At 38.0% G+C, this 22,473-nt stretch overlaps 1 protein-coding gene across 2 annotated transcripts; it reads left to right on the forward strand.

Moving 5' to 3' along the window:
* Positions 1–5,614: 5,614 nt before the first annotated feature.
* Positions 5,615–21,229, forward strand: LOC140141467 (chromatin modification-related protein MEAF6-like). 2 transcript variants are annotated; one of them, XM_072163341.1, is made up of 7 exons: positions 5,615–5,772; positions 14,868–14,980; positions 15,399–15,483; positions 17,224–17,263; positions 18,377–18,626; positions 20,665–20,722; positions 21,084–21,229. In XM_072163341.1, the coding sequence occupies exons 1-7, from the start codon at positions 5,692–5,694 to the stop codon at positions 21,087–21,089; spliced, it is 633 nt and encodes a 210-aa protein (XP_072019442.1). In that variant the 5' UTR covers positions 5,615–5,691; the 3' UTR covers positions 21,090–21,229. The 2 variants fall into 2 exon arrangements, with proteins under 2 accessions (XP_072019442.1, XP_072019441.1); XM_072163340.1 differs by having other exon boundaries at positions 20,665–21,229.
* The last annotated feature ends 1,244 nt before the right edge of the window (positions 21,230–22,473 follow it).

Here is a 22,473-nt window from a genome sequence, read left to right on the forward strand (position 1 = left end):
TTTCTATCTACTGAAGATAGTAATATTAATGATTTTCTATCTACTGAAGAGAGAAATATTTATGATTTGCTATCTACTGAAGAGAGAAATATTCATGACTTTCTATCTACAGAAGATAGCAATATTTATGATTTGCTATCTACTGAAGAGAGAAATATTTATGACTTTCTATCTACAGATGATAGCAATATTTATGACTTGCTATCTACTTAAGAGAGTAATATTTATGATTTGCTATCTACTGAAGATAGTAATATTGGATTGGTTTTGCTAAACAGAACCGATTAGACATGCTAATATTTTAATCAATTTGCGCTATTTTTCCATATTAAGGCCCATTCAGTGATTTGTTCATCAGTGATTTGTTCATCCGGACGATCGTAAAAATGATCAAAATTCAGATTTTGGTACTTGTCATTGTCATAGATAGAGCTAGTGGTTCAGCCGAAAGCCATGTAGACAAAATAAGACATTTACACGAAGTCTGTAATTTATATACTGACTGTATATAAATTAGCTACATGTGTTTGAATGGGGCTTCAACTTCGTCAATTCTGCTGTTCTTTGTTTTTGCCAAATTTTTCATTAAAAAATACCAAGGCAATTTGATTTGCGCTGCGATCACTGAATGGGACTTTTATTTTTCTATAAAATGCTGAATAACAAAATATGATACTGTGTACAGGTGGAAGGTCTAAATCAGTGTTATTATTGCCAAGTTTTATAGTTACAAACACAAAACAAACTAGATTACGTTTAAATCAGTGCTTGAGGGCGTTGAAATGAATTTTTGATTGAAATATCACTACCATTGTATTCCATTGTACCAAAATATAAATGAAGACCTGAGAGCAAGAAGACCGTAAGTCCACTTGGCCCCTCAACATGTATACACTAAAGTTGCGCATAGTTTGGTAATGTTTTATACATGTTCAGGGGCCAAAGCAAATCTTTCACAACCTTTCATGATGTTTCACCCTGGAACATGTATTAAACATTATAAAACCCTAAGGGCGAATTTCTCGACGGGTGGCTTAGCAATTGGCTTGTCTAGCCTCAAGGCTTAAGAGGTCGTAAGATCAGGCTTAACTGAAAACGTATTTCCCGAAGCACGGCTACCATAGCCTCGAGGCTTCGTTAGCCCGTGGGCCAGGCTTGTAGGATTAGCCCCAGGCTTCAGTAAAATTTGCATTTCTCGAAATTAGTCTTCTGTAGCCGTAGTCTACGCAAGCCTGTTAGACCAGGCTTACAGCGGCTTTTCTTGGCCCTGCCTCAGAGCAGGTCTTAGGTCGTAAGCCTTGGTCTATTTCAATTTACAAATTATTTAAATTGTAACGCAAAGTTTATCTTTCATATTTTTGACGGTCTTTCAATTAACATGAGTAAGAATGGGGGAGTGGGGAGCTCTTGCCCCCCCCACAAGAAAAAGGTAAATTAGGCCTACTTCTGAGAGTTATTAATTAACCTCATTATTTGGTCATTTTAACCTTAAAAACTCAATTTTTAAGGTTAAATAAATTGCATTTATCCCACTTTTGTACCATTGGCCTATATGTCACCAGCTTTAATACCTTAAATATGGCATTTGTACCATAATTTTTTTTTTCAATCCCCTCCCCCCATGACAAAAAGAAATCTACGCCAATGTTCCGGGGACACATTCCAAGCAGATCCCATAACTCCTCAGACCCACTCCACCCCTTACAAACCCAAACAGCATGAACGATGCCTGCCCCTCATTTATTATGTTTGCCCCCGCTTTCCCCACCCCGCCCCCAAATGATAATGTCTAGTTACGCCACTGTGGGTAAGTAATTGTTCGATTTAGTTGAACATTTCAGCATTTTATTTTAGTGTTCATTTGAGTTAGTTGAATTTTTTAAGTAGCTGTTGCTATCATAAGACCTACTCATTTTGAATGATGGTTTTTTTTAACAACGAATATAATTTAAAAAAAATTCTTTCATCATCATCATGATCATCATGATCATCATCATCATCATCATCATCATCATCATCATCATCATCATCATCATCATCATCATCATCATCATCATCAAGACCTATATGATACCACCTGTCCCTATCCAAGACTTAATAGTTTGATACTCGTAGCCTACTTTCATAAGTAGGCCTATTACAATATTATTTTGGAGTGCCTATATATTATACCAGGTTGGACATCAATTTAATACAATAGAAGAAGGACAAAATTGGTAAAGATATAGTAAATATTTGACACGAAACAATAATGCATGCAGTATTAAAACTGATTTACGGATCTTGAAGATGCATATAATATTGCTATATCTTCTACTTAAATAATTATAAATATTGTACCAACAGATAACTTCATGTGAGATCTGAGAAGACTACTGATATCAGCAGTATATAGCACGTTGGTTGCTTTCCTTTTTAGGGGAATCACAGATTCCTTTCCATTAGGCTTACAGTTTTACCCTTTTTGGGATGCAAAGAAAGAATCACGAGTATAAAGCATAGACGTATCATTCATACAAGTTGGACTCATAAAAGTCAAGTGGAAATAAAATAATACATAAAAGACACAAAAACAGACAAAATATTCTTGCATCAAGTTGTGTACGGTATAAGCCCAAGCACAAGACCGCGGGTCCAGGCCCCGGGGGGGGGTCACTCCCATTGTGGCCTGTACACCATCCGCGATAATCAACTTTTGAAAAGCACCCTAAACAAGGATTTAACCCTTGGCTAAAACGACACCCTAAACAGGGATTTCATTCCTAACATCAAATTTCATACCCTAAATTTCATTTCCGCGTATTTAGAAATTGCAATTTTGCTACCCTTTTTTTTTTTTTTCATGTTTTTGACACCCTAAACGCGATACGCGCGGATCGTGCCTACCCACGAAAAACGACCCTTTTACGCGTTTTCATTATCGCGGATGGTGTACAGGCCACAATGGGAGTGACCCCGGGGTCCAGGCTAATCTTTGCGCCGGGAACATTGCGATAACGAGACGGCAACCTTGTTAGTATACGGTAAACCGTGAGGACCACAGCTTATGTACATCTACCTCCAACAGCCTATACAATTAAGTCGCTGGTTGAAAGGGACGAGGTTGTCAAGCGTTAAGCCTACAAGGCCACTAAGACTAGGTTGAATTTGCGTTGAAGAAATCCGGCTAGAGTTAAGACTCGGGCTTCGAGAGCGGGCTAGGCTTAGTAGCCTCAAGGCCACCTTAAGACTACGGCTTAATAAGACTCCTGTCGGGAAACTCGCCCTAAGAAACTATACGTAACTTTAGTGTATACATGTTGAGGGGCCAAGTGGACTTACGGTCTTTTTGCGCTCAGGTATTCAAATGCAAAATGAAAGCGCTTTATAAAATTTTAAGTACACAAGGCACCAAAAGACATCTACCGCGTGCCATTTGTCATCAATTGGCTTTTCCATTTAATATCCACACTCCTTGTGCACTGTGGAATATTGGGGGAGTTTGAATTCCAATTGGAACAGCTCCATTTGAATTTCATAAACCTGAATCTTCCACACAGAGAGATAGAGGGTGAGTTTCTAGTGTTGGTTAGTATGTTAATTCCATTTGAAGTTCATACTCACCCCTTCCAATAATCTTCTACAGAGGGAGTGTACTTTAAATAGATTAGTTCAATAGTCTGACTAACCCATACACCTATCGATGTGAACAAAAGACTTTATTGTTTGAATAAACATGTTCAAATATGTTTTGTGTTTAAATGTCACTGTAATAATTAATATATCATCATTCTTGAAGGTTTATTTCGTGATTTTAGTATCCTGTTTTAGGGTATGGTTCAATTCGCTGTCGTAGTGCACGGTAATAGGCTAGTAACCATTGTTTACTGCTCCAAGCCTGGGCTCATACACATGTTTCGTAAATTGAATTAAAAATTAATGTGAATTCTTGTTTAATGGTTCGACGGGTGGGGGTCACTCTCGAAGTACATAGGTTTACAACCGATTTTAAAATGAAAACTTTTTTTTCATTATTATACGCCTCATAAACCAATGCCGACGTCCAAAAATTACTTCAGGAATACTAATATAACAATGCCACCTCCGTTGCCTGCTCCGTAACAGGCCCTGCTCCGTACATAAACGTAAAGTGCGCCACCAGGCTTTTTGTTCACCAATATCAATCCTAGAGGGCTCTCTATTACATTTATTGACTGTCTCGCAGGGAGCCTGCCGCGCTCCCCCGGACTCCTCAATTTCGAACAGAAATTAATCAAAAATTAGTATACTAGTATTTTGGGTGTCTCTTTTTCGTCAAATTTTGTATATTTTTTCGGTATACCGGTAATACATGGCCTATGGTTTCAAAATCCCAGCTGCACATCCATGACCAAACTAAAACCGAGACCCCCACCCATGGGCATCACTGAGTCCGGGGAGACCGTGTGACAATGTCCCATCCACAAATTTGGGAGGGGGGGAGCTGGGCACAATATCGAATGCGCCCCCCATTTTCGGCAAATAGGTCCTAGGCCCGACCTAGGCCCTACCGTAGGCCCACTTCCTGTCTAGGGTCCTAAGGGGTGGTGCAATAATTATGTGTACCCCGGGGGGGAATTATAGGGGGGGCAAAGATTTTTGGCAGGCCAGAAGGGGGGGGGCAAGCATGTTTTGGAAAAGGGGGGGGTCAAGCGATTTTTGGCAGGTCGAAAGGGGGGCAAGCAATTTTTGGCACAGATATTTTGGGTACCGTTTCTACATTACGCCCTAAAAAGGCATAGCAAAACGTTAGGAACACATTCAAATATGCAAAATTTCCTGCTCGCTGCGCTCGCATTAGGTATATAGGCCTAAGACAATTTAAGGTTTTATAAAATTCGGGTTCCCCAAAATCTTGCATGTGTAAGGGGGGGCAAAGATTTTTGGCACGTCAAAACGGGGGGGGGCAAAGGTTTTGGGCACGTCGAAAGGGGGGCAAAGATTTTTGGCATGGCCAAAGGGGGGCAAGCGTTTTTGGCAGACCATTTTGAGAATTCACCCCCCAGGGGTAGGCCTACACATAATTATTGCACCACCCCTAAGTAGGCTCAAAATACAGGCATATACCTTGATATTTGGCTAAAATAGTATGAAATTGTAAATTTTCTCACGCTTTGCAGGCGCGAACTTCATCCTCTATGCCCATAGGCCTACATAAAATTTTCCAACGACTGAGGGTAGTAGGCCTACAGGGAAGTTAGAACCATGGACGTACTAATAAGAGTACGTCCATGAGGGAACCATGATACCGTAGTAGCTCTTAAAATAGGGCAGCACCAATACGAAAATGTCATACCGATAAATGATGTGTCTGAGGGGGGACACAACCCCCCCTCATCAGACACCCCCTGCGTTGCGCAAGCATATTTAACAAAAGTTGCAGTCTGAAAACTTGTGTGTCCATGTCCCCCACAATCAACTTCCGATTAACGCCTTTGCCCCCCCCCCCTAATTTTGGTCATTTTGTTGTAAAAACAACCATTCAATTTCAATTGGTACATTCAGTATGTGGTGTGCGCCCAGAAGCTATGTCCATCAACATTTTCTAACAGGAATTTTTATTTGTCCAGGGTTACAGCATTTTAAACTTTTGACCAATTAGCATGCCTGTTAGATTTCCACACAGCTTACGACAACTTCCGGGGCAAGGGTCATCTGAAAGAGCGGTTCAAAATGTCGTCGAAAACAGCATCGCAACAGTCCGATACGCGGTCAGAATTATCCGAATTGGTGAAAAGAAGGACAGAAATTGCAGTAAGTATTTAGACACAGCTATTCCTTATATTTTCATGTATCGAACTATAGGAACTGATTGTCGAGTATGGCTGTACAGAGTTGCAATCGTGGTTTCAAAGTTGATCGTATTGTTAAGCTTACTCAAAAAAATCAAATCCATTCACAGAAACTGGTAAGATTTCAATCATTCATGTTACATGTACAAGTGTTATTGGCTATTGCCATGCAGTATTCAAAATATCCGCCGTGCTGCCGGACATTGCTGTTTTATTAAAATTAGAAATGTAGATTCTGTGAAAGCATTTCTGCATTTCTTCAACATAAAAATCGCAAAAGATTATGTATAATGTATTGTAGTGAAAGGCTGTCGAATTCTGAAACTTAACTATTTTATACAGTAATTTTTGTGTCAACTTTGGCCTTCTTGTTTGATATGATGGCTGAGTGGTTAAGGCGTTGCGCTGCCGGCCGGGACACAATCAAACTTCTTACCAAGTTAAAATTATGCAAATTTCCTAGCACTGCCCCACCGGCCACGCACCCACTGCATGACATCACGTGCACAGAACTGACGAATCATGTGTGTAGGATCGGTGAAATTTTTGTAAAATTTGGCAAAAAACAGCTCGTGCATATTGTCCATCTCCGTTGAAAAACTGCAACCTCCGCAGTGAAATCCATCAATGCATCATGACCACTTGAAATAAGCTTCCAGCCAAGTCAGAAAAAATATTCCATGTCCAACAAAAAATTATAACCAAAATTACAGATAAATGAAATTTGAGTACCGGTATCTTCAGTCATCGAAATTTTTGCTCGTTTGACGCCAGAAAAAAGGCAATTTTCAAACGGCAATATTTTCCGAACGGAACCATTGATTTTCATTCTGTTTTCGCCATAGCCGAGCAGCCATCTTGAATATTACAAAATCACTGAATCAGCCCTCGAATTAAGGATCTGAAGGGGCACGGCAACTTTTTTAGGGCAAGTTGACAATTGCCGTGGATTTTCACTGAAAAGGCAAGGCAGCACGGCAATTTGTAATATTTCAAAAGGGCATCAAGGCAACTGTTGAAAATTTGAGAAGGGCACCAAGGCAATTTTTCAAAAGCGAATAGATGCATTACCGTCAGCTGAATTCGACACCAAAGTAAAATTCGACTCTCAACTTTACACTAAAACTAACCTGATTGCTTAAAAACCTGCTTTACAGTTTAATTTACTTAAATTTTGCGATCCCTAGTTCTGAGCTACAAAACTGACTCGAAATGTAGCGATGAAACAGCTGTAACTTTGGTAATAATATTGATCAAATTCGCCGGGATAAAAACTATTTCGTGCAAAACATATCTAGAGATGGGCTCACATGTACAAGATAAGACGATACCGGAAGGGTATCGCCATCGGTTTGCAATGGGAAGTCAATGTTTGATAATTGAGAGAACAATTGATTTGCCCAGCGCTCAGATTTTGTTCACGACACGAGGTCAAGGACGCTATAGTTACTAACAGCGTTTCTGATTGGCCGATAGTACGTTGAAGGTATTTCTCTGACCAATCGAGAAAATGAAATCAGATTTCTAGTAACCAGATAATGTATAAGCCGATGTGATTGGCTGAATATGTAAGCTTACGTAGGGGTAATGAATATTAATTCACAACAAACTATTGTGTATACTGTGATTGATAGCTGGGTTACGATGCTCAAATATATAGCGATCGTGTTCAAGATTTTCGATTTAATTTTCCACAATTTTGCTGGGATTTAACCAGTACTTGTTAATGATTTTATAATGAAGGGGCAGGGCTGGCCGGCTAGGGCACCCACGGCAACTTCATTTAGGGGCACGGCAAGTGACTGCCGTCGGTAAAGGACATATTTTGAGGGCATTGCGGCAATGGGGGTGGGCACCCACGGCAATATGCCGTCGGTGCCGTGGGTTAATTCGAGGGCTGCACTGAATAATGCATGTCTGAGCCCGGTAAGGTCAAAAATTCATTCATAAAACCATGTCGGGTCAATTGCAAAGATTCTGATCGGCCGAATAAGACCACGTGTTTGTGACGCGTTGGGTTCATGAATATTTAATGAGCAGCCTGACACGGTAAATAAAGATAACGGGGATCACCAAAAGTCCGATGCTATGCACTTTGCATGCTTAGTGGTGCCTGGCGTGCTAACTGGCCCCTTTAATTCTAACTTCGTACAGCGTGAATGGGGGTAGTTCGTTCGTGCGGGAGATACGATCGACGAGGGTTCGAGCCTTGGGCTTGCCTTAGGTGAAAATTCTCTTCCCTCCCAAAAAGTTCCTATATGGTCATTTTCACGGTAAAGGGTGTAACTTTGGATTTTTAACATTTTGATCCGTAGTTTTCTAATAAAGCCACAGAATTCCATGATTTTTGGCCACATAAGTCATCTAGTTAGCAGCTACCTTGGGTAGCATAATCATCTTCGGGAGTTACTGCGTTCAGTTTTAGCAGGCTTAAATGTACCTAATATTGCCATTTTGAAAAACTGTAAAAAACAGTAACATTTTGTAAAACCCTGTGTTTTCTTCAGTTAGTTCATGGATAATTTTTCTTATCCTGAAAGTACGGTCATATGTTCAGTAAACACTGCCACATTAGATTTAATTGTGAACAGCCCTGTATTTTTGAGAACCGGACTTCGATATTTGTCGTTTCAGGAGAATTCATTTTCCGTTAACAATTGTTAACAAACTTTGTGGGTATAGCTTTGGTTCATAATTCTTGGTTATTTCTTCACTTCTTCTTGATTCATAACAGTTGATATCTTAACTTGAAATGGGTAACAAAAATTAGTTGATTTGCAAGCTTTTAAAATTTTTATAAAATCTTGACTTCAAAGAGCCGATTTTCCGTTAACCTTTTTGAAGCCTCCGAAACAAACTGTTCAGCAAGCTTGGGCAAATATAAATAAAAGAGCTCATCCAATCTATTTATCAAAATGTAGCAAAGTAGATCCTCAAGTCACTTGTTTTTAAATCATGGAGATATATATCACCGTTTGAAAATGGGACCCAATACAAACTTTCCGTTAACAATTGAAGCCTCCGAAACAAATGAAGCCTCCGAAACAACAGTAAACTTAATTATCATCTATGCATATCTAAATTGGTATGTGCCATATTGATATCTGCATTGTAATTGTTGCATGATATGTGCAGAATGTCATAAAAAAAAAAAAAAATTGATATTATGGTTAATGCTTGAAAAATATACTGATATCCAAGAAAGCCCGTTTCGGAGGCTTCACATGCAAATAACACCATACTTAACAAATGGGTGAAAAAATTATCATGTTATAAATCTGCAATATCTGCCGCATAGAATCATTGATTCAATACACACAAAAAAATAACAGCTTAGATGATCCCAACAGTGAAAAAAAAAAAAAAACTACTTCTGCCATGTTTAACCATTGTAAACATGAAGCCTCCGAAACAAAAAAAATGACTTGCTGTGATAATTTAATTTTTGTCACAACTGAAATTCAATACTTGGAAGCAAAGCATGAAAATTGGTAATTGTGATATTTTTTACCTATTTTTTTATGTCAACTTGTAGTAGTTAGCCAAATATTTTACTTTTATGATCACCTGTGTTGTTAACTGAAGCCTCCGAAACACAAATCGCTTGAATTGCCAATTCTAAAAATAACTCCAATTTCTGTGAAACTTGGCTGGGAGGTTCCTTTCATCAAGTAGTATTTGTACATGAAGTTAGACATTTAAATTATTTTAGGAACCCAATTAAAACTTAAAAAATATGTTTAAGGTTGGGAAATTTCCATTGCAAATGACCCTTGATGTTAAAAATTTTCAAAATTGCAATTACAAACATAGCAAAACATGGTATAAAATTTAACTTATATCTGTTGACTTACTTTGGAATGGGATTTCACATGTATTCCAGCTTTCATGTCATAATTTTCTGAGCTTATGTAAAATACATTTTTTTTTTTTTTTTAACCAAAATGTTATGGAAATGTCAAATTTTTTATCAGAAATCAAAAGGTTTAAGCCTTGAAACACTATTTTACTGGAATTTAAGTTGCTTCTATGCATGATTACAGTCAACAGAAACATATTTAAGTGGTTTGAAATTTTGACCCTAAAAATCAAAAGTTACACCCTTTACCGTGAAAATGACCATATGGTCAGGAATCCTTCAATTCAGTTCAGAAATTTAATTTAAGAATTTAATTTAAGAATTTCTTCTCGCCCCCATACACTGCTTGCTTATCACGTGCAGATATAGGAATGTGCTTCGTCCGTGATTCGGAAGTCACGTAAAGCCGTTGGTCCCGTGTACAGGAAGAGTCAAACCCTGTGCACGTTAAGTGTCGGAGCAGAGCAGGAAAAGAGAAGGGGGACCATCTCGGTTCTGATATCTGCAATCAATCCTAGGTTCCAGGATCGTGCATAGGTAAAAAACTGTGCACGTTAAGCCCGTGCGACAATACTCAATTTGAGGTATGCACGTGTATATAGGAAGAAGAAGAAGATGAACAGTAATGAAGTAGGTATGACAGGTGAATTCAAATTTGCCATCAAACTGCATCATTTTATATATCAAATTAATGCCCTTGAGTAAAGAAAGACAAAACTGAAAACCTTTTTGTCATAGCACTTTCCGTAGCAAAGTTACATCTTGTCAAAGATTGACTTTCATCAAAAAGATTCTGCTGGCAAAATTCCCCAAAACGGCATTTCGGGGGTGTTTCTAGATCTTAGTCTCATTATGATAGCAGCTTTTTTAATGGAACTGCTATCAAAATCCCTCTAAGTACCGTATAGAAAACATATTTATGTAGGTTTCCTTGACCTACCTGTTCTTTTAAATTTCTATGTAAAATATGTATTGTGTTCTAGGCGAATAAGGTTTGCCTGGCATACCTAAATGAAGGAAGCAAATACCCTCACTGGGACTAGTCAACTGAGCTGTGCACTGTGTAGGGCCTCATCATGCTCTGTTACTTCCTATTCGGCCGGCAAGGAGGACAAACCATTGCCATCATTACCATCCTTATCATCCTCATCATGATCCTGGACAATCTTTTCATTCAAAATCTAATACATGTAGTCAGATTCGCTCACCGTGTAAAACAATGGAAGTTCAGAACTGCCAAGTACACACAGCCGGTCACGACGGGCGAACACGTCAAAAATGTTGTTAAAATTGCACTTCAACCAAATTTTGGATTGTTCAAAATTGGCAATCTTGACTCAAAAGTTGACTCATCAAAATAACTTCCATTCAAATTTCAACCAAGCCTCAAAATAAGCAGGCACCCAGGAGCCATTTACCCAATGGTCATAACATTTTGGCTCCTGGTCCACACCAAAATCAAGTGAACCAGGCTCTACATTTAAACAAAAATTAGAGCCTGGTAGTTAAACTGGTTTTTGTACACATACAATTAAAATCTAAAGTAAATGATTCCTACATGTAGCTCTTTAAAAATGACTCCTGGTTCACTAGATATTCACAGGACCAGGAGCTGCTTTTTCCAAATGTGTGGCTCCTGGTCAAGATCTGCTTATTTCGAGGCTTGACTTCAACATAAACAGAATAAAAACTAACATCTGTTCCGTTGCAAAATATGTTGAATGCTGACTGACCGAAAAACAATAGCATCACACTCTAGCATTAAATGCAAGGTCTTAGCCAGGTGGGTGTGTAGAAAAATAAAGTAGGGTAACTTTTTAGTGACTGCGCCGAAGGAGCGCAGCGTGTGCGCAAATTGCACATGAGTGTCGGAGTCCTTTTAAGATGCTTTCTGAGGCCAATTTCTATTCTTTGTTCATATTGTGACAATATGAAGCCTGAATTTTATACCATCTTACCGGTAATTAAAAAAAATCCATCAAAAAATTTCTTTATCATATTTATTTTTATTTACCTTTTTGCGGGAATAAATTGACATTTTACAATAGAAGGCTTTGGAAATTGGACTTCAATCATTGATACATTTTATAGACCATCATTACAAGCATGTATTCCATGTGGATTCGCATGAAAAGATCATCCTATTAGTATTACATATAAATTAGTCCACAAACACGATGAAATCGGCAGTCGTGTAATAAGCTTCTCACACCGGTTTATCTATATCTTGTGCATCACACTGCAAGCCCATCACTTGGTCTTCATTTAACGGTACCTACTTTCCACAATGACATTTTCCATCATTTTCGTAGGCATGATTTAATATTGATTCAATGAAGCAGCTGATTATGAAACTCAATTTTACAACTTAAAATTTCATATTTTTTTGTGAAAAATAATGCAATGCAAACTTGCAAAGTCTTAAACATGCAAGTAGCAATAAATTTAACTGGCTTAATACTTTCAATGAACGGCCGGCCAGGTAGGCCGTGGTAATAGAAAATCGGCCGTGTTATTTTGAATGTGGCCGCATAAATCACAGCCTGCACAGCTGACTGGCTAAGCCTTGATTGAATGACTAACTATTGTGTGCAAATCAGGCTTCCCGTTAGTAAAGCGTCATTGCGCCCAGACGCGTATTTTACAAATTTGGGACGCAAGTTCACATGGCTAATCAAGCATTTTTGCGTGCATGTCACATGCATGTGGACGCATGAACAAAACTTGAAATTTAATCATTAATTGATGATAAAATAAGAAATTTTATTCTTTTATATTTTTAAGATAATAAAAGCCCCAAAATTTTGACCCACCTGCTAAGAATTGAAGTAAATTCTGCAATATTTGTAAATGCAACGTCAGGAAATTGTGCACTTTTTGCATGCTTTCCGTAAAAAGATCGCTGTTTGATGGGGAAGTCCCGATTGATTTGTATACAAGCAAGCATGCTGGACTGACGACGTGCAGCTAACGTGTGGTTAATGTTTATTTAATTATTTATCACAACCTGACAATATTCTGTTTTTAATGTTTTAAGTTTATTTTCTCATAAATAATCTATGTTTCCTTTATTACGGTATTATCGTTATGATGAGCAATTTTAAAGACAAAATCTAAATGATAACCTTTTTTTGTATTATTTGTGGCAGCGCGTGTTTTAGCTTTGTAGCATCAACAACACGTTAATTTAAAAAAAGAAATGCAGATCGAAGTAAAAGTACGAAAATTTGCTGAAGATTGATAGACTTTGAGCATGTTTTTGCAGCTGTTTCTGACCATGTTTCGGACCAAAACTGACACAGAAATGAGAAAAATTATCATAGCGAATGGAGATGGAATATCACGACAAAAATGCACTTTTATTTTATTTTAACAATCAACATTTGATGAGGTGTAGACCCGGGGTACGTGTGTATCGTGAATTTCAGATGGACGCACAAAAATCTGTCTGGACGCAAGTTTTTGCAACCTTGTCAGCAAACTTGCGTCACTACGGACGCACATTTTTAAAACCTTAACGGGAACCCTGGTGCAAATTCAAAGATAGTGTTCTCCAGTAACTCAGTAAGCAGACAAAAGACCTGTCAAAACTGTTCCGGTTATCCAAACACTCGAGGATCAGAAGGATGTTTCACAATAGAGTGATTCATGCAGCAAAGTGGCAGCATGAATACATGTAGTATAGGGGTACGGCTTTAGCTAAAGATCTGTCCGGCCGTCATTTGGACGGCCTGTTACAAGAATGGAAGGCCTACATAATGCTAAAGCCATCCGAGAGGCTGTCCCCCCAAAAAGGCCTTAAATGTGATACAATCAGGCCAAAAAAAAAATTGTTGTGTTGCCCTCAACCGTCCGTTGGGCGTCATGTTGAATGTTACAAACCACTATTAGGAGCCTCTAAATGTCTAAAAAAGGCACTTTATGATGCGTTTTCGCAAGTAGGAGCCTCTAAATGTCTATAAAAAGGCACTTTATGATTAGTTCCAATAATTGGAACTCATGGCTCGACCGTGAGTTCCAAGGAGCTATGTGTATGTGTCGCCGCGATTTAGCGTGCATTCATCGCCATATTCACATAGTCCATGTGGACTTTTCACTGCTCATAAAAATCACTCAAAAATCATCTTTTTAAATATTTCTTTGGACAAAAGCTGATGCGTAGAATAAGTTGAGCAATCACAGATGACATACATCAGTGACACAGGTTTCTAAAGTGAGTATATACTAATGCAAACTTTCCAAAATAAAACCCTGGAGGCACCCTCACGGGAGTACCTACAACTTGAGAACAAGTCCTCAAACGTTCGAAATTTGTAGTTACTACAACTAACTTTATGATACATTTTCACAAGTTCAATCTTCGATGGGCGCCATTTTGTTTACTTCCTGGTTTGGTGAATCGCCAGATTTTGGCCATTGGCGGCGCTCTTCCAGAATCCCAGACTGGGTTGGACGCCCTGCTTTCAAATCCTGGCTAATGCCCTGAATAGGGGATTAAAAAGCTGTGAAGTGTTGCCATGTGTTTCTTTAGTCCAGTTTGTTATCAAGATTTTGTGGGGAAGCAATTCAGGCCCAGAACACAATCATGTTAGTAAATGAATGTTATGTTCTGGGACTAATTATTCGGACTGCAGTGCACTGGGACATACAGGATCAGAAAACTTGTCAAAACCTAGCTAAGACCATGTATACCGGAAGCATTTTGTAATATTTAATACAGACAACAAAGTTTGACCGCTTACAACTAATAAGGTCTTAAATCCAATTTTAAATGAAGTGGCTATTATTGGCTGCTGGTTCTAATTATGACACAATATCTGTCTTTGTTTAGGATATATAACTGGTACCTTACCTTAACCCTAACACGTAAAAATCTTACAAGGAAAACCACTGCGCATACATACATTCCACGTGATGCCATTGCATAATGACCCTAAGTCATTTATGGTCACTAAGTCGCTGGTCGGGACAGCGACTCCCCGTGGCATGAGGTTGGTGATGGTATGCGTGGCACCCGAGGGGTCCCGGGGGTGCCAAGTAAAATCTTTCTTCATCTTCTCTCCTTTTTCGTTCCTTCTCTGCCTTCCGATAGCAAAAAAGCATGTTCCTTGTTTGGGTTAATTCTAATTTATGGTCTGTTTTCTCGTCATTACACCCATTTACATAATTCATTGTGTCGCATTTTGTCTTTTCAACAGGAAACCTTAGCCAATCTTGAGAGACAGATCTATGCATTTGAAGGCAGCTACTTAGAAGACACAGCATTGTATGGCAATATCATAAGAGGGTGGGACAGGTACCTCACTAACAAGTAAGTTATTGTATTGTGTGTAATAGTAGCCCATCTAATAAATGCTCCCAGGGGGTGGAAGACACAGCATTGTATGGCAATATCATAAGAGGATGGGACAGGTACCTCACCAACAAGTAAGTTACTGTATTGTGTGTAATATTAAATAAACACAGCCAAATTAAAAAGTCGCCACTAGTTCCATACACAGGGATCCCCATTTAATCAGAGTCTGATGAGTTTATGGCAAAATAATTTATATAATAATTTTCTATACACTTTCCTTCGAAGGTTGATTCCAAATTTGATATCAAAAGTTTAATCATCGTGAGCATAGGAACCGTTGTTTGGAAATTTGTGCAATATATTTATTTTTTTATAAAAAATTAAATAAAAAGAACTTTGTTTACTTCATTGTGATTGGTTTATCTTTTTGCAGGAATACTAACAGCAAAACAGACAAGAGAAATCGCAAATTCAAGGAAGCAGATAGGCTATTCTCCAAGTCATCCATCACATCACATGTGAGTAGTTGAAATCATGCTCATCTATCAGGGCACAGTTCTTTAACCCCAATTCATTATGTACATTCATTGCATGACCTCTGAAAATTTGGGTACAAAAACTCATACCTTGCAACTTGAGGTCAAATTTAGCGCTATGATTGTTGAATTGAGGTTATTGAACTATGCCATTGGGATGAGGCCATTGTGGTCCAAAGTGGTTAAAACTAACTCACAATGACCTGCTCACACAAAATGAGCATAAAGTTGACAAAATAACTTTCTGAGATTCCAGATTTGAAATCCTTATTTTATACTTAAAAGTCATACCAAACATGTTAGGATGGCTCCTTGCTTTGGTCATCAAAATCAATATTTCCTCCAGAATTTCTTTTTGTTCTCTGTTGAATTTGGTCATGTTTAATGGACTTTATCTTCTATAGTGCCCTGCCACTGGCGATTTTACGCTGATTTTGTGGGAGCAGGTCATTATGAGATCAGGCTCTCTGGTTCTCAACCCTGGAAATGTTTTGTCAATTAGGGTATGTCAGGCCTTCTCAACTGGCGGCGTACACTCCACTTGTGGCGCTTGGAGTCAGTCGAAGTGGCGCACAGTAATTTTTCACATAAATTTTGAACAAAAAAGCTGTGAAAATACCAAATCTGGGCCTTAAAATCCAGGAGATTCAGGGGACGCTACAGACTCTGTCGCTACTTAGCAAAGTCCTCCCTTGACATGTTGGCACTTCATGATCACTAAAATTTTCCAGTTGGCGCTTCAAATAAACTAGTTGAGAATGCCTGGGGTATGTTCACCCTCAGAGGATGAATTGCATATTTCCCTGCATGCACAATGATTGGGAAATTTGACCCAAATTATCCAATGTAGCAGCACTCTCTCACTGTTGAATTGTATATAAAAGTGGTTATTTTGATATTGCTCTATATGGAGTGAAAAACAAGGGAGTGCACAGTTGTCAGCAAGCCTTGAAATAAGCAGACTGGAATCAGGAGCAATTTGTTTTGAACATTGCTCCTGGTTCACTGGGATTTTACAAGAACCAGGAGCAATTTCTGAAGAAACAGGAGCAATTTTCAATATTAAATCCTTTTCTGCATATATACAATTCAGCATACCAGCACGATTGCATCAAGTGCAAAACTGTAACCAGGAGCAATTTATTTTAGAAAATTGCTCCTGGTTCATGTGAATTTTACAAGGACCAGGAGCAATTGGTGGCTTTACGAGGGTAAATTTGCCCCCCGCGCCCGCTTATTTCAAGGCTTGGTTGTCAGCCTCCTAATGGACTTTCGTAAATAGGATGCCATGGTGGTTAAAAATACTTTTTTTGGACTTAAATTTTTTGGTTTGTTAATACCAAAATTTGTATTTGGGTGACAAAAATAAAAAATACCCTGTTCTATGGGCGGATGGACCTTTCAAGTAGGGTAGGTCGGTCGGGCATTTTTGTGCAAATGAGTATGACCCAATTTGCAATTTTGGGAAATACCCAACAAAAATTGTTCCTGAAATTTTCGAAATTTGGGTCGGCATTCATTTGTATAGGACAAATTTGTTTCCCAATGTTTTAAAAATCTGGGCGGTCAGGCCCCTTAGAACAGGTTTTTTTTTTGGTCACCTTGTCTATACATGTACACGACTACACATACATGTAACTCAACTCTTTGGTACCAGGACATAACTACTCTAGGTAGAATCTTAACAACTGTTAATTATTATGATTCAATTATTATTTTCAGGCATCACTGGGCCTATTGTCAGAACAACAATCTGAAAAAAGTAAGTACATTTAAACTGATGTAATGTTATCTACATAATTACACACAATACAGTAACTTTCTTGATCATCTGAACGCGGTGTAGTTTTACTCATGGACGTACATAAGACCTATAATAGATATAAAGACGCATACTAGTAATTGTACAGTTCATTCGTCAATGATTCAAGTTCAAGAAGTTTTGATCATATGAATAAGCCCTGCGAATTATTAGATAGTGTTAATTTTTACTGTAATTAAAGCACTTCAGGTCTTTAAAGCACTTCTTAGTCTTTCACAGGGTATTTAACTGCCACATTGGTAAATCACTCACTCTCACTGTCTCTGACATGCCATTGGGGCGATGTGATTGCAATGGCGACACACAGTTACCTCTTTTTTGGTCTTTTGTTGTTTTTGCCAGCTAGTCCAGAGATTTTTTTGTCCACTCCTGGAGGTCTATCCATAACTTGCCTTGTCTACCTCACTTCCAAGTCCCATCTACTTCTTCATGAAGAATAGTATTTAAAAGGCTATCCTTTCATCTCACATACATGTCCCAAACCACTGCAAATGACACTAGTGTTATTTCAATGCATTGGAATAAGAATTAAATTGAATTTGATTTTGGCCATTTTTCAATTCAATTTAGTGAATTGAATTGAAATGTTTGGTTATTTCGTTTCAATTCAATGCATTGAATCTAAATGTTTTTATTCTTTCATTTCAATTCAATTCATTGAATCGAAAATGCATACAATACAACATGTATTTTGATTCTGCCATTTCACCTGTATTATCAGCTTATCAGTTAGAATACACTTTCTCCCTGAACTGCTTTTAGCCAAATGCCCAATAAAATGTATCAGTGTTGGTAATAAGAATTGAATTTGAATATGAATTGAATTCAAATGCTGTGAATTGGAATTGAAATTGGTTAGCAGTTAATTTCAATGCATTGAATTGGAATTGAATCAAAATGATTTAAACCAAAGAACAATTGAATTAAAATTGCATCAAAATGATTTTATAAAATTGAGAATTTAATCTGAATTGAATTGAAATTCATTTTCTGAATCGAAATAACACTAAACGACACAATATTGCTTTAACCTGTATATTTAACATCTCACAGGAGAACCCAAGGAATCAGTGAGCAACAACCAAGAAGGCCACGTCAAAATAGAAGTGACTTCAGATGGAGGGAAAATACATAATGAACAAGCTAATATTCATGTAGGGGGAGAGACAACAGAGAAAGAGAAGGATAAGGAGCCTAAAGAAGAGGGGGGTGCATCTGGTACAGGCAATGGCGGAAACAGTCATAGTTCTTCCAAGTCTCACAGAAGTTCACATAAGAAGAGAAAAAACAAAAGCAGACACAGGTAAAATTTCTTTTGTGATTTTTGGTCATCTTTCGAGGCATATATATGGGTTGTTGAAAAATAGTCTAAAATAACACACAGCGAAATAGTTGTGTGTTGTTTATGATTGGCCATTGGCCAATGAATTAGCATAATTAGCTCATGAATATTTATGGAGTGTAATAATAGTTGTTGTTACTGTTAGTTGCTGTTTTAATGATCATACTTGTATGTGGAATATTATGAAAGAATGGGAATATTGCTAGTTGACAGGGTTTCTGCACAATTCTGTGTAATTACCCGGTCACACACTTTGCATACCGGGTACCCCTTCAAATGCAAAGTCCAACACATACAAAATTTAGAAAATGTCCTGGTTCATATATTCAATGATATAGAAATATCCGATATTTTAATTTGGTAGTGATAGATTACGAAAATTTACCCTTGTTATTATGAGAACATATCATGGGATTATGGCCATAATGATTAATAGTATTACTTATAAAAAAAAAATTGAGAAGAAAATCCCCATTCCTCTTTTTAGATTCTTGAGCATCCTGGTGGAAAGAAATTGTTACAATATAAAGACTACCTTTGGGGAATGTGTTATTGTTTCACAGTTGAATTCACAAAAATGTGGAATATACCCCTTCAGCAAAATTATACGTACATGATCTACTGGCACACTCGCAAACCGACCTTTACCGCACACACCGACATCGCCTGGCTAATAATTACTTTGTCAGCAGAGATACTAAAATCAATACCCAGGATCGATACACGTGAATGGACTATGCACGAGTTTGAGATGAGACGAAAACCTTTGGATACCGGGGTAGAAAATGATGAATATCTCCCGTAAATGATTTCGTATAAAGAAACCAGATAAGGTTCCTTGCACTTGAATATATATTTTGAACAGATATGATAGTCGTTAGCTTGCGTCATGAGAAAGAAGCTTGCGTCTTGAGTCAAAAACTGACAATAATTCTGATTTATATGTGCCGAATTATATAGCGCAGTGTATAGGCCAATCGTGGAGGTAGTCTAAAAGCATATGACCTATGGCGTACCATGCTCGACTCACACACAGCAAGGTCAGTCACCGGCCTAATCGGGGCTATTGTCAGTAGCCTTACAATGTAGTCAGATGTCCTTTGGCCCATTATGCGACTCAAAACTATTAAATAGGTCGATACAAAATGGCCATGCGTGGCGGTGGATTCAACCTACCATGGCGATTTCTGCCATGAAGATATCGGGGTGATGACACTGTGCCGCATGCTAGCCATATCCCCATTCTTTCAGGCTGGGGGTTTCTCAGGTTCATTGTTGTCATTTGGTTCCATTTTTAGAGTCTCATAGATTACCTCTTGATCAGTTTACAGTCACCGTTTGCATCGTACATGTAGTGTAAAGGTCCGTTCATACTATGCCGCAATTGGGATACGATGCTTTGCCGCACTGCATCGTGCTGCAAAATACTGCATTGTGGTATCGCAATAAAGTTAAATACATTTTCACTTGGAAATGTGACAAGTTGCGTGATTTGAGGCATAAAGTAATCGATATATCGGCACCGCACCGCAAAGCAATTGTGGCGTACTATGAACGGACCTTAAGTGTACATGCACTGTGCGCACAAGCTTCAAACATTTAAAGTGGTTATCTTTATAAACTTTCCATTATTATGTTCTACACCAATACCTCAATAAGGCAACGAAAAAAGAAAACCCTGTTCTACGGGCCCGACCGACCCAGATTTTGAACATTTTTCCTGTACAAATGAATACCGACCCAAATTTCGACAATTTCAGAGAATTTTTTTTTTTTGTATTTTCTCAAATTGCAAATATTTACAGATTTTGGTAATTTTTTGGGTCATTTCCAAAAAAAAAAAGCCAGACCGACCGACCCTACTTGCCCGTAGAACAGGTTTTCTTTTTTTTCGTCGCCTAATGGCAACTTGATTACTATGCTAGCAAGGTTGGTCACTTGTTAAGTTGTTTACCCAATTGCTAAACTTATAATTGTAATTATTTCATTTGATGTACAGATTGGAACAGAGACTGAAGAAAGCCAGAAGATCAGGTGGGTCTAGTGGAACTACTGAACACTGATAATTAATCCCATGAGCACTTACTACCTTCTGATTGGCTGCAAGAAGACTATTATGATTTATTGAGCCAATCAGCATCATGGTAAGAGGATCAGGTGGAGCAACTGAACACTGATAACTAACCCCCATGAGTACTACCGGCTGATTGGTTACAAGAAGACTATTATGATTTATTGAGCCAATCAGCAACATGGTAAGAAGACCAAGTGGGTCTAGTAGAACTTCTGAACACTGATAATGAATCCCATGAGTACTACCAGCTGATTGGCTGCAAGATGACTATTATGATTTATTGAGCCAATCAGCAACATGGTAAGAAGATCAGGTAGGTCTAGTGGAACTACCGAACAGGCGAGCACTGATAGTTAATCCCATGAGTACTACCAGCTGATTGGCTGCAAGAAGACTATTATGATTTATTGAGCCATGGTGGAGCTACTGAACACTGATAACTAACCCATATGAGTACTAGGTGCTGATTGGTTACCAGAAGACTATTGTGATTTACAAGAAGACTATTATGATTTATTGAGCCAATCAGCAACACAGTAAGAATAGTTGTAGAGCTGAAGAGGATTCATATTATGGATGCGGATCCCAAACTACCCCAGAGCAAGATGACAACACAAGAAATGCACACTTTGCATAAAAAATATATTGTTCGATTTGAAGGGCCAAATTATATACAGAATTATGTTTCCTTGTTTCAAAATGTGTCAGTGGGCATGAGATTTTGTAGGGTTCAAACCCAATTCATTAAAAAATTCAAGTATGGTAAAAGTGGTAGTTTGTGCACATGCAATTTTTTGCAATTTGCCAACTTTGAACTACTTTGCATGTACTTAAATTTATGATTTTTCATTTTTGTTGAACAAATTTGCACAATTTAAGTTTTGCGGTAGCTGTGTTGAGCGTGTACAGCGCAAACAAATTATTCGCCAAATATTTTTTCACTTTTACAGTTAAGTTTGCCATGTTGTGTTCTAGTTATAGTTTTTGTTTGTATTTTTTTTCAATTTTTCCCTTTCCACTTTACCTTGAATATTGATTATCATGCTTGTGAAAGAAAGGTCCGAAATCGAATGCAAGGCCATCGTAGGTGCAGTGGAATGTAATAGCTGCCATTTGCAAAATTTCAATCAATGTGCTTACTTTTGATCAAATTAAAATTTGAGGATTGAGAACCAGAAAGCCGTAACTCATAAAGAAAACTTTTGTTAGTTACGGCTCTCTGGTTCTCAACCCTCAAAATGAAGATAAGAGTACCAACTACATGTAAAGTTGATATCCTGTGTTAGCTTAAGGGGGTACTACACCCCTCGATAAATTTGTGTCTATTTTTGCATTTGTCTCAAAAACTAATAATACAGTGGTAACAAAAGTTATGTATATTATAGAGGGCAAGGAATCCAATTACTACACTGGAATTTCAGTGACCCAAGACAAGCGGTTTGTTATTTATGATCAGAAATAAGGTACCGCTAGGATGTACCTCGTTTCCTATCATATATACTGAACCGCTTGTCTTGAGTCACTGAAATTTCAGTGTAGTAATTGGATTCCTTGCCCCAATAATATACATAACTTTTGTTACCAGTGTGTAAGAATTTTTGAGAAAATGCAAAAATAGTCCCAAATTTACCACATGGGTGTAGTACCCCCTTAATGGCCATTACTAGGAAAGTAATACAGAACATCAACGATTTACAATGAGCAGGTTGTGCTGCAAACAATAGGTGTTTTACA

The sequence above is a fragment of the Amphiura filiformis genome, chromosome 19, assembly GCF_039555335.1.
Source record: "Amphiura filiformis chromosome 19, Afil_fr2py, whole genome shotgun sequence".
Lineage (NCBI taxonomy): Eukaryota > Metazoa > Echinodermata > Ophiuroidea > Amphilepidida > Amphiuridae > Amphiura > Amphiura filiformis.